At 41.4% G+C, this 12,500-nt stretch overlaps 2 protein-coding genes across 6 annotated transcripts in view; one reads left to right on the forward strand and one right to left on the reverse strand.

Moving 5' to 3' along the window:
- Positions 1–690, forward strand: part of LOC143284335 (uncharacterized) — a 59,956-nt gene extending 59,266 nt beyond the window's left edge. The window contains exon 15 of the mRNA XM_076591045.1: positions 550–690. Within this exon, the coding sequence (XP_076447160.1) occupies positions 550–667 (118 nt within the window). The 3' untranslated portion in view covers positions 668–690. The remainder of the gene's footprint in view (positions 1–549) is intronic.
- The window catches only part of LOC143283707 (ATP-binding cassette sub-family C member 4-like), a 168,581-nt gene that overhangs the window by 67,093 nt on the left and 88,988 nt on the right, over positions 1–12,500 (reverse strand). For 4 of the 5 annotated variants that reach the window (XM_076589955.1, XM_076589956.1, XM_076589958.1 and 1 more), the window contains one exon: positions 8,372–12,500. This exon is cut by the window's right edge and continues 960 nt beyond it. The gene's annotated coding sequence lies outside the window, so the exon portion shown is untranslated. Of the gene's footprint in view, positions 1–8,371 lie in introns of those variants that run through there. The other variant, XR_013055442.1, reaches the window with a different exon arrangement.

The following is a 12,500-nucleotide window of genomic DNA, read 5'->3' on the forward strand; positions in this document are numbered from 1 at the left end:
TCCTGCATTATTAATGTCTTAATGTCTTTTCCATCAGAAAACCGAAACATAACAAAGAATGGGTATTTTCTTCCTGTGAAATACTATTGGAGCTATATGCCTCATACTTTTTGTTTTGTTTTTGTTTTTTTGGTCTTTGATTGTGGAACGCGACATGATTCGGTCTGTTTGAATAAACGTTTCGTGACTTTATAGTCTTTCAAGACTGCTAAAATTTGTACATATGAATAATATTAAGTATGTTTTGTCTAACGTGCAGCAATTCTAGGTGATGTTTTATGTATCCGATTTGTAAAATGAAAAAAAAGTACAAAAATCTTTATTTTAAAAATTACAAGGGAAAACTAAACCATAATGAATAATAACAATAGCAACAGTAACAAGACTAAAAACAACAACAAATAATGACGATTACGATGATGGTGATAATTATAGTAATAATAATAACAACAATAATAATAATAATAGTAATGATAATAATAATCAATAATAGTAATAATAGTAATGATAATGATAATATTAATAATAACACTTTCGTCGTTGTCGCAGGAGGAAGTTCCGGAACCTACAGTCACGGGAAATCTACGTGTGTTTCCGTGACTCCACCCCTCAGAACGTTGTGGACCTCGCCTTTCGCCTGTGTCTGGGGTCCATGACCTGTGCCTGAGGCCACGGGGGCTTTGGGCATTGGGGATGGGGCGGGGGGGAGTCGTGGGAGGTGTTTGTGTTGGGGGCGGGGGGACACCAGTACCTCATGGACCCCAGTGTTGACCAGTCTAGGCTTGATTGATTCCATCACTTACCCCTGAGACCAGGACAGAAAAAAAACAACCCTGCTGCATCAGGAGACAAAAGACCAAGTCCGAGCTACAGAACGTCTTGACCTTAAGGGCTTTTAGCCATTAGATTGTTGAAGATCTTACTTTTTGAGGAGAAAAAGACAAAGATCGAACATCAAACATTACTTTGATGTACGTTTTGCAAGTCTCGGGAGATGTCTTATTTTTGTTTCTTTTAAAATCATATCGAACAGTATGAACGACTCGAATTTTAACGACCACACGAAGGATAAAAATTACACACAACTGGTATAATTTGAATGTAGTTTCCTCGCAGGTGTTTTGCTGTCGGCGAACGCTAGAGGATTTTTGTTATGTTTCTGTTGGATGACAGGACAGAACCTGTGTGTTGGTCACACGGTCAGAAGTCATGGGAATGGGCATTATCATTGATACTAAAATAGCGCCTGTCTTCAGTCACAGACCAAGTTCTAAGCACTTTACAAACATGGAGTCATTTGCACAAAAGGTTGCCTAACTGGGTAGAGCTTACTGACAGCCGCATTTAGGCATTGATCATGATTCCTGTGTCATTCAGTCAGGTGCACACACACACACACACACACACACACACACACACACACACACACACACACATGTACATTAGAGCTGATTTAATTAGAAAAAAAAATGCCAGGGACAAATCTCTTCTTGGCGTGGGTTCTTTTACCTGCGCTAAGTTCGTAATGGGAATGATTCAAGTTGTCTGGAACATCAGTTCTAAGGGTCATGCGGTTGCCGGTTGGAATGTGTAATGGGAGTATTTCCGTTGCGCTGGGTGTCAGTTAGAATGCGACATGGGAGCAGCCCTCCGCTGTGCATCCGTCCTTAAGTTCTCTGTTGACGTCGTCATCAACGGCTGTCTTGTCCACCAGCCAGTTCCACGTAAGGCCCACACGTCTTCACATTTGTCCCCAGAAAAGAAACAGAAATACAATATCACCTTAACGAAAAGATGGTGCTTATTAAGTGAAGGCAATTTTACTGTACGGTGACTCATAAGAAAGCCAACAGAGTTAAACTGGGTTGGAGTCTGGGCCACTGCCTTTTCTTTTGTGCAGCAGTACTTACTTACTTACTTACTTAGTCCCTTCGCTCCCTGTGGAGCACAGACCATCAACGACGTTTCTTCACCGAACTCGACTCTGGGCTGTTCTTTCTGCATCCCTCCAGCTGGATCCCAGCCTCTTCAGTTCTGTTTGTGCAGCAGTAGGCCTACATTATTGCCAAAACTATGACACAGGCTCTTTCAACAGGATAAGCGTTTCGTTTCCATGAAGTTTAGTCTGTGAAAAACAAAACGAAACAGAAAGGAATATACCGTGTAGCTTTGGGGAGAAACTCTGTAGCGTGGAGATTGGTTGTTACTCATCACTCTTTAAATGTCTTTAAGGCTTTAACAAAGGAATGGGTTATTTTACATAAATATGTTTACTTGTGGAATCGGGATGTGCGATAAGGAGAAGCAACAACAACATGATTGTCCATGTCTTCAACATTTTTTCATGGTTTTGATTGTGAATATTAAATCATATACTGAACCGACATTACGGTAAACATTTTTTTTTTTTGGGGCAGCATTTGTAAATTTCTGCGTCATTTACACCCTTCATTATAGTCAAATCCATCGTCACATCCAATACAATTTCAAAAGCGAAGGGTATTGTATATATCCATTTCGTAATGGTTTGAATTGTGTACAGATATACTGGTGGTTTTGTTTCGCACGTAAATGATTTCAAACGTTCTTTTTTTTTCTTCTTCTTCTTTTGCTAATTCAATGCAGGTGGAATACATCTTGTTCCATGGCGGAATTAATGCAGCTACAGGCATGGAGTGTTGTTTCAAGTCACAGCATCTTCACGGAGTTAAAATAAAAATGAGAGAAACACTGTTACAGCCCTTCTTCATGTTGCTGAATAATGTCTTCATTTTTTATTCTTCATTGGATTGGTCGAGGGTGACTAGAAATGTTGTCCATAGAAGGAGAGAGAGAGAGAGAGAGAGAGAGAGAGAGAGAGAGAGAGAGAGAGGTGTATACTTACGCGTATTCTCAAAATATGACTGTTGATTTGTATTTTGTTGAGATGCATTTATGTTTTGAAATTTAATGCTGAGATAAGACCATATGACCCGAGGCTTTATTTTTTTTATTCTATTTTTATTTTATATTTATTCACAGAGACGATGCGTTTGTATTTATTTATTTTTTAAAAATAGTACAGATAATTTCTTCATAAAATCAAAAGTCTTTTTTTGTATATGTTCAACATAGTGTGGTCAAGCACATCAACGGCTTTGAGACAGATCATTTTCATGAAAAAAACCCCCACTTCATTCTTAAGTTTTTAAAAATGGGGTGTGTGTGTGTGTGTGTGTGTGTGTGTGTGTGTGTGTGTGTGATATGTCTTTATATGACTTTTTTTGGTGGTATTTCGGTGTGGCCTCAATAACCTTATGACAGCCATCATGGCCTCAGTGCGTTATTCAAATTCTTTATTCAAGGATGCACAAATGCAGCCACAAAGTTCAAAGGAAAAAAAAAATCACTGCAAGTAACAAAAATAATGTAAGCTTACAAGTCAAAAAACCCAACTCATCGTTTGTGCAATATGCGTACATTGGGAGGAAAAGGTGTTCTGGTAATCGTTTTTGTTTTGTTTTTGTGCTTTTTTTTTTTTTCCTCATCTTCCCCACCCCCTCCCCCAAATCAAACAGTACCTCACGTGTTGTTTGAACTGGACCTGTAACGCGAACCGGTGTGTACAGATGATGTTGATAGACAAGTGAATGGCACGCTATAATAATCATAATTATTATACTGTTGCTTGAAGTGTTGGTAGCAGTTCACCGCGTTTCAATCAGTGACGTGTATGGAGAATCTTTGAGGCGACGATACCTCTTTTCCCGAGAGATGATAATGTGTTCTCTGGAGTTTCTTGGTTTTTGCTGTGAAGATTTTTTTTTTTGACTCACGTGTGTAGCCATAACAAAGTGAGCCTGTGTAATCACCTGGGTCTTCGTTGTCAGCATGTGTGTGTGTGTGTGTGTGTGTGTGTGTGTGTGTGTGTGTGTGTGTTGAACGTTGGCAAAGTTATGCAAGAATAAAACTTGGAAGGATGTAGTTGTGACTTAGATTTTTTTCCCGTAACCTCCTTTTTGTTGACGTCATGGTCAAGGTAGGGCAAAGTCATCGAATGGCTAAATGGAGAACAGTTTGATTGAGCTCACAACATCTATTTATTTTATTTCATCAGACTGGTACTTTTATTATCAAAGAAGCCAGTAAATAGGAAACGGTTCTGCATCCAGGCTTCATCGAACTTATTAGTGCTGTTTAATCACGATCCAGCGTATTGGTTTAGTCTTCTATGCTGCACTATCAGACCTTAAACCTCATATGCAGTGGTAGATCATTGTACATGATAATATACTGGTCAGTTAGGATATAATCTCAGGGCATATCATGTTTCTTGTGGGAATTGTGTTTGTGAATCGTATGTGCAATACACGTGAAGCACGTTTTGCTGTGAAGTGACTGTGCGTGGCGGCACCTCTCAACTGTGCTAATGTTGGGTGTTTTCTGCATGACTTGTGGGTGTTCGGGTGTTCTCTTGTCACGTTAGCTTCAGAGTATACAAAAGGTAAGAATACAATAAAATCAAGCCGCATGCAGCAAAATAAGGCCAAATGAACACGCTTAATAGCCAAAAAAAGCGTAAAACGAGACAGAGCAAAAACCTGACAAGATGGCGTCGAGAGCCTTGGCCAAAGAAATGATTCAGCGCTTGTAGCTTTTAGAGGCGTTTGATTGGCTAAGAGTGGACCGGGCAAGACGGGTCGTCTTTTCACTGTTGGCCGTGCGAATTTGGCCAAGCAGAACAAACCGATAGGCCTAGTTTGCATCAGTTTGACATGGTACAGTATATGACACCAAATTCAAACTTTCCACAGGTTATTGGCTACATTAGCATGTAGCTGAGCGCACTGCTCGCTTCCGCTTTCCCCCTAGGATGCCTGGGGTCTTTCAGAATTAACAGCATCCCCGCCTTCTGGAAATTCTTTGCTAGAAATTTTCTTTTTGTCTATCACTCTCTTTGTTTCTGCCTTTTTTCTTCTTCCTTCAGTGTTGTCTGCTTTTCTGCCTTCCTAGTTCATTCCCGGTTGTTTTTGGTTTTTTTTGGTCAGTTTTTTTTGGTGTTTTTTTGGTTTTTTTTTGTCTTGCACGATTCTACATAGGCGTAGGTATACATACGAACAGAAGAGACCATGTCAGTGCGTAGATTGGTCTGTATGTACAACAGACGTGGTTTCTATTGATGGGCAATGTTTGAACTGTTGAAATGGCGGGCCGAAACGCCCCGGTTTCACGTAGACAAGAGGATTGTGAGTTGTTGTGACGTCTGCAACCGTTACTTCTGTCGCTGCGTCATTTTGTCAACACGTTGAAAGCCAGCAGTGCGCTTGTTTACATCTAGACAAGTATAGAATTCTTCGAATGTCCAGAGATACAGGCGCACATCGATGAGCAAAGGGCATAGAATGCGCGAATGTTTGTTGTGTTAATAAGTGGAGGGTGGGAGGGGGGAGGTTTCAGATCTAATCAATTGGTTCACGCTGGTAAGCATCCTTGAGTGCATATTTATGTTGTATGCTATACATGTGTTCACGGGCATTTACTTCTTTTTTTTTTTTTTAAACTTGTTTTTACGTGTATGTGTGCGTGAGAACGCATATGTTTGTGTGTTCAGAGGAGAAGCTGGTGTTGGCATCAGTAAACGCTAAACAGTCCAGTGTTGTACATCTTTCCCAGATGGTTGTACCCTTACGTGTTGTTCATACTCATAACCATAGAAACCTCAGTGTACAGTCTCTCTTCAAGACTGATGATTATGACGATGCTGGAAATGGTTTGTTCATGAAAAATAAATTGTTCAAAACTTTTGTGAGGGATTGGTTTGGTCTTTGTGCGCTTTAAAAAAAAAATGTTACAGGATGAGTGAATGGTTATAGACACAAGATGACACTGCATTGTAGGCCTTTCACATAACAGTATAAACAAAACTTAAAGACAGAAAGGCAGAAGCAAGCAAAGAGAGAGAGAGAGAGAGAGACAGAGACAGACAATATGTTAGTAAACAGGCACACAGACATCAGACAGACAGATAGGAAGACAGAGACAGAGTGACAGAATGTTAGTGAACCATTACTCTTTTTATTCTCTCACACAGACAGATCAGATCAATCTCTTTTTTTTTTTTTTTTACGAAGACAAGTCACTATACATCTCACATTGCTTTTCTTCAGGCAGTTACAGTCTTGTTTCCAGTACATGACAATGCACTGCTTCTCAGAAGCATAACCACAACAACAACAACAACAACATAAAACAACAACAACAATAAAAATCAATGGAAACAGCACAGACACATTTTGAAATGATATAAAATACCAACGACAATTTTCTCGAAGCTAAAAAGGAAGAACACATACACCTCTCTCTCTCTCTCTCCACCTCCACCCATCCCTTTGCACACACAAGAACACATTATTCTCTTTCTTCTCCCCCCCGCCCCCTAACCCCCGTCCCAAAACGTGCGGGCTGATCCATATACGTCACACCACATCTGTTAAAAAAAGAAAAAAGAAAACAGGGAAATGGGAGGCAGATGATGATGACGAAGATGATATGATATGGATACTTATTTAGCGCCTGTCCTCGTTCGGAACACAAGCTCTAATCCCTTTACATACACAGAATCATTCGTTTCCTGTGTCTTTCAGTTAGGTTTCAGTCACACACACACACACACACACACACTCACACAGGCATGTAACATTTAACGTGTAGCAGCCATGCTCCGTTTTCGGGGCTGTGTATGCTGGCTATGTTCTTGTTTACATAACCCACCGAACGCTGACATGAATGACAGAATATCTAACAATGATAATAATAATAATCATAATAATAATAATGATAATAACACAATGATAATTGCAAAAGAGAATTAAGAACATATAAGCTGAACTATCGGTCGTTCGATTTTCTTTTTCCTGTTAGATGCTGTGTAAACATCAACAAATGTATTCTGTATTCACAGAATGTATCTTCTGGAATAATTCTTCCAACAGGTGAATTTGATTTTTTTTTTATGTCACTTAGTCTTACATATGTGTATTTTAGCCGATGTCATGTGAAACTGTGTTGACTTTGTGCATATTCTGCACAAGATTCAGCGCTATATAAATACCATTATATTATTATTATTATTATTATTATTATATTTTACGACACTTAGTCTTAAATTTGTATATTTTATTGTAAAGCGCGGCGAGCCCCATCTGAGATCGGGATACAGCGCTATATAAACCTACATTTTTGTAATCATAATTTTGTGAAACCTTCGATGAAATGAATGCAATGAGCGAAAACGAGTAAGTCTGTAAGAGGTTTAGCAATTAGTGCCAAATTTACAAGTTTCTCCGAGTAAGAAAGAAATGTTTGTCACCACACGTTTCTTCTTGAGCACCTTATATCCGATAAGCTGTTTTATTTTAAGGCACTTTTAATAAAAAAAATAAATAAAAGATATTAATTTTGTACATGACCTTCGAAAAATACTCAGTCCAAGACTTTGTGAGATTCTGTAGCAACCTCATTCAAGCTGCATATTTTTAACCTTTTCCGTCATGTAAAACAACAACAACAACAACAACAACAACAAACCAGGAAACAAAAAAGAGAATAAGAATGACACGATAATGATAAACAAGAATAACTTACAAGAATGGCATATTTGATTTCTAATGCGCGCACCAGTGGTGAATGCGAAGTGAGCAAAATGCCCCCAAAACGAAAGTTTACACACGATGTTTCTGTATCAAACACACAGGGGTTGCCCATTTCCCTTCAGTGCTGCTCTTCAAACATGAACTGCAAGGAACGTGGGTCTCATGGCGTTTAGCCCAGTGCATCATAAAGGCCGAAGTGCATCGGAACTTATTCAACAAGACAAAACCCGTCACGAAATCACCCAGAAACATTTCAATGAACACACTAACAAATGTAACCAAACAAACTACAACTTTCCTACAACAGATTATGTATCATGAATATTACTACACATAAACACGTAAGTATAAGAGGTTGCGATATTGAACACAAAAATAAAAAACCTGGAAAAAAAAGAAGAGAAAAAAAAAAAACAGTCAGTGAAACAAGCCGTAAAATGAGCTCTCCTCATCTGGGCGAACCGAGACAGAACCGAGAAAAAAACGAAATCGCTTACTTGTATTGTATTACTTTTTTGTTGTTGTTGTCACAACAGATTACTCTGTGAGAAATTCGGGCTGTTCTCCCCAGGGAGAGCGCGTCACTATACTGACAGCGCCACCCCCCCCCCTTTTTTTTTTTTTTTTAATTTGTTTTTCCTATCGAAGTGGATTTTTCCACTGAATTTTGCCTGGAACAACCCTTTTGTTACCGTGTGTGTGTGTGTGTGTGTGTGTGTGTGTGTGTGTGTGTGTGTGTGTTTACGTGCGCTAAGTGCATGCTGCACACGGGACCTCGGTTTATCGTCTCATTCGAATGACTAGCGTCCAGACCACCACTCAAGGTCGAGTGGAGGGGGAGAAAATACCGGCGGTTGAGCCGTGATTCGAACCACCGCATTCAGATTCTCTCGCTTCCTAGGCGGACGCGTTACCTCTGGGCCAACAATAACCGGACCACAAGGCCTAAAGGGAGAGATCACAAAAAAACACCCCACAAACAGCCACAGGAAGAGAACAGTGGAACAGGGGAAAGCATTACCACAGGATTTCAGAGGCAGCGATTCCATGTGTAGCTGTCAGAAATCCCTCATCCTCTCCACCTCCCCAACCCCTTCCCCAGCATTCCACTACCCAAACAGGTGATTTGAACATTCCCATCCTGAGTGATTTTGGGAGGAAAAATCCAATAGTTATAGAAACCTCTCCCGGTTTTAGATTCTAGTTGTACGCAGCTCAAACTTAGTGCACTAGCACCATCGAATTTTCCGCTTACAAGCTATATATATATATGGGCAACCTTAAAGTTCTTGCGGCATGAGGAAGTAAAAAATATACTACGCAGATCAATGGAAGCAAAAGTCTAAAACACACTTGGACAACTCGATGAAGTCACTCTGACTGAAGCTGCTCTTCGGTAGTTAGCGTTTTTATTTCTTTGTTGTTGTTTTTTCTAAGCGGAGACAGAACCCGTTGCAATGACTAGAAACCTCACGGCGATGAAATTATTATCCGATATGCTTCTACATACGTGTGGGCATTCTTTGTTTTTTGACTGAATCATATTGTGTTGAACTCTACTGTGTTGCCTCACGCCGTTTAACTCACTCAGTACGGCCAGTCCTCTCTTCTCCTCTACACAGACCCCTCGGATGTCCAGTGGGTGTCTGAATGACCCAACCTTTAGCTTCCGTCGTCAGAATTGTGGTATCTTTGTCAACATTCACCTCTTCAGTATAAGAGCCTTCCGCTTTGACGATGGTAACTGGGGTGAAACGCTGTTAACGTCGTCTCTTTCGCCGTTCGTATGGAGAGAGTTTTAACTGTGTCTCAAGGCAGTGGACAGTGGGAAGCAACACTGTATGTATGTGTTGTGCTGTGTTTCGCTGTGCAGTCTCTGGGACCAGGTGCCAGTTTATTGCATTGCTTGGTTCTAACTTTTTGACAGTTACACGTGACTAACTGCCTACGTTGACCGAACTACGCCATTGGTCAGTTCCATACTACACACAGTTAGTAGCGGGTTACGACCATACTAGGCTCTTCCGTCCGAGCAATGCAACTGGCTCCAGAGGAATCAAATGCAAGACCTTCAGGTTTATTTTCTTTACACTGACAATGATGAATTTTACTTTTTCTGACTTGACTGATAAACCAAAACACGTGTTAATCCCACTGCGTTGAATTCCGTTGTATTCCTGTTATCTTGTTTTGCCCTTGTCCTGTGCTATATATATATCCCCGTGTGGATGAACGTGATCACATACTGGACACTGAGAGACACTTGCAGGCTGACATATTTTGGTATCATCACAAAACAATCTTCTTCTGGATCATCTGACGAATGGAGCAAGCAGAGTCAGCGATATCACAAAGCAGCCGACGAAGTCTGCTGTTCACAATCATCTGACGAGTATTGACACAAGAGTGCTCGACATTAGCATCGCAGCCAGGATGTGTTCACATCATATCATTATACACATATAAATATAATTGGTATCACAATCATTTCAAACATAATAACACACAGTTAACATCATATGAAAGTTAACATCAACATAACATCTACACAAACGTCGCGTCCGTTTGATTACATGAACTGAACAGCAAACATTTGACCAGAAAGCACTGAACAGAACATTATGTTCATTTTTCATGACTGTCATCTTAAATTATACCATGAATAAAACAACAACAACAACAACAAACAACGTCTTCGACGGATTCAGGCGAAACCACGACATGCATGCAACAAATACCGGATTTGAGGAATGTGACCAGAAAACCGCTCCACATTAGAAGTCCATCTGACCTGACGACACAAATGTCAATGGAATGCGTCCATCAGATGTACTGGGTAAGTTCACACAAAACTGGAACAAAAATGTTCATATAGAAACTGATTTTTCTTATCTACAGTTGATGAATTAGTCTGCATCCAAACGAAAGGGTCCCAAACACACTGGGATCCACAAATAATTATTCGAAATATTTCATAGGGGTGAAATATTGTGTATGGGTGATCCTATGAAAATCCTGCATTGAACAGTCCAGCCACAGAACTGCATAAAAGAGACGCGTTTCACTGGAGTTTCAGTTTAAGACGACGACATGCCATGCACAACATCCATAGAAACCCACACCACCCCACTTTTGTCAGACCCCATCTCTCCCGCGTGTTGAATGACTCACACGATGCACAGTCGTCATCCCAATCACCTGACAAATGCTCCTTGAGTTTGAACTCCAGGTTAGACAGGTAGACCATTACCCGATAGGCAGCCTTCATTCATCGACGTCGCTTTGGAGACAGCGGTCGTGACGGGCAATGTCCTTGGAGTTAGCTGTCATGAAGACCAATGTCCTTGGCGTCAGCTGTCGTGACGGGCAATGTCCTCGTAGTCAGCTGTCACGATGAGCAATGTCATTGCAGTCAGCTATCACGATGAGCAATGTCATTGCAGTCAGCTGTCACGACGAGCAATGTCCTTGGAGTCAGCTGTCGTTATGAGCAATGTCATTGGAGTCAGCTGTCGTGATGAGCAATGTCATTGGAGTCAGCTATCACGATGAGCAATGTCATTGCAGTCAGCTATCACGACAAGCAGTGTCCTTGGAATCAGCTGTCATGACGAGCAATGTCATTGGAGTCTCCTGTCATGATGAGCAATGTCCTTGGAGTCTCCTGTCATGATGAGCAATGTCCTTGGAGTCAGCTGTCGTGATGAGCAATGTCATTGGAGTCAGCTGTCGTGATGAGCAATGTCATTGGAGTCAGCTGTCGTGATGAGCAATGTCATTGGAGTCAGCTGTCATGATGAGCAATGTCCTTGGAGTCAGCTGTCATGATGAGCAATGTCCTTGGAGTCTCCTGTCATGACGAGCAATGTCCTTGGAGTCTCCCGTCATGATGAGCAATGTCCTTGGAGTCAGCTGTCATGTTGGGCAATGTCATTGGAGTCAGCTGTCACGATGAGCAATGTCCTTGGAGTCAGCTGTCATGACGAACAATGTCCTTGGAGTCAGCTGTCATGACGAGCAATGTCATTGGAGTCAGCTGTCGTGACGAGCAATGTCCTTGGAGTCAGCTGCCATGACGAGCAATGTCATTGGAGTCAGCTGTCATGACGAGCAATGTCATTGGAGTCAGCTGTCGTGATGAGCAATGTCATTGGAGTCAGCTGTCGTGATGAGCAATGTCCTTGGAGCCTGCTGTCATGATGCGCAATGTCCTTGGAGTCAGCTGTCATTACGGGCAGTGTCATTAGAGACAGCTGTCATGACGAGCAATGTCCTGCCTTCATTCATCAACGTCGCTTTGGAGTCTGCTGTCATGTTGAGCAATGTCCTTGGAGTCAGCTGTCATGACGAGCAATGTCCGCGTGAACTATCATCAGAATTGTTATCACAAGTTCACCTCCTGGACAACGCTTCGTTTGGTCCGTGTCGTGGACACCGTTCACCCACGTGGGCATTTGCTGCCTGGAGATCTTCGCAAAAATCCCCCTCTGCACAGCCTCCATCACTGTCAATCACAGAACAGCAGTGCCAGGACCAACCAAACAACGACTTCAATGAGGACCAACCGATGAACCTCCTCTTCCTTGGTACCAGCCACTGAACGATCCTTACCAGTGCCAAGCACAGGGCAGTCGTATCAACCAAATGAACGGTCTTTTGTTTTGTGGAACCAGTCACATTCAATGAACACCAGTATCAGTCAATGAACAGTATCTTCTTCACCCCTCCGCTGATTACCTTTTGCTAATATCATCCAAAGAACACGATTCACCTGGACCAACCAGTGTATGCTTTTTTTCTTGAGACAGGTCCATGAACATATTTGAAAAGAAAACAACAAACAAACGAATCTGACAAAGCACAGCCTTT

The sequence above is a fragment of the Babylonia areolata genome, chromosome 7 (genome assembly GCF_041734735.1).
Source record: "Babylonia areolata isolate BAREFJ2019XMU chromosome 7, ASM4173473v1, whole genome shotgun sequence".
NCBI lineage: Eukaryota > Metazoa > Mollusca > Gastropoda > Neogastropoda > Buccinidae > Babylonia > Babylonia areolata.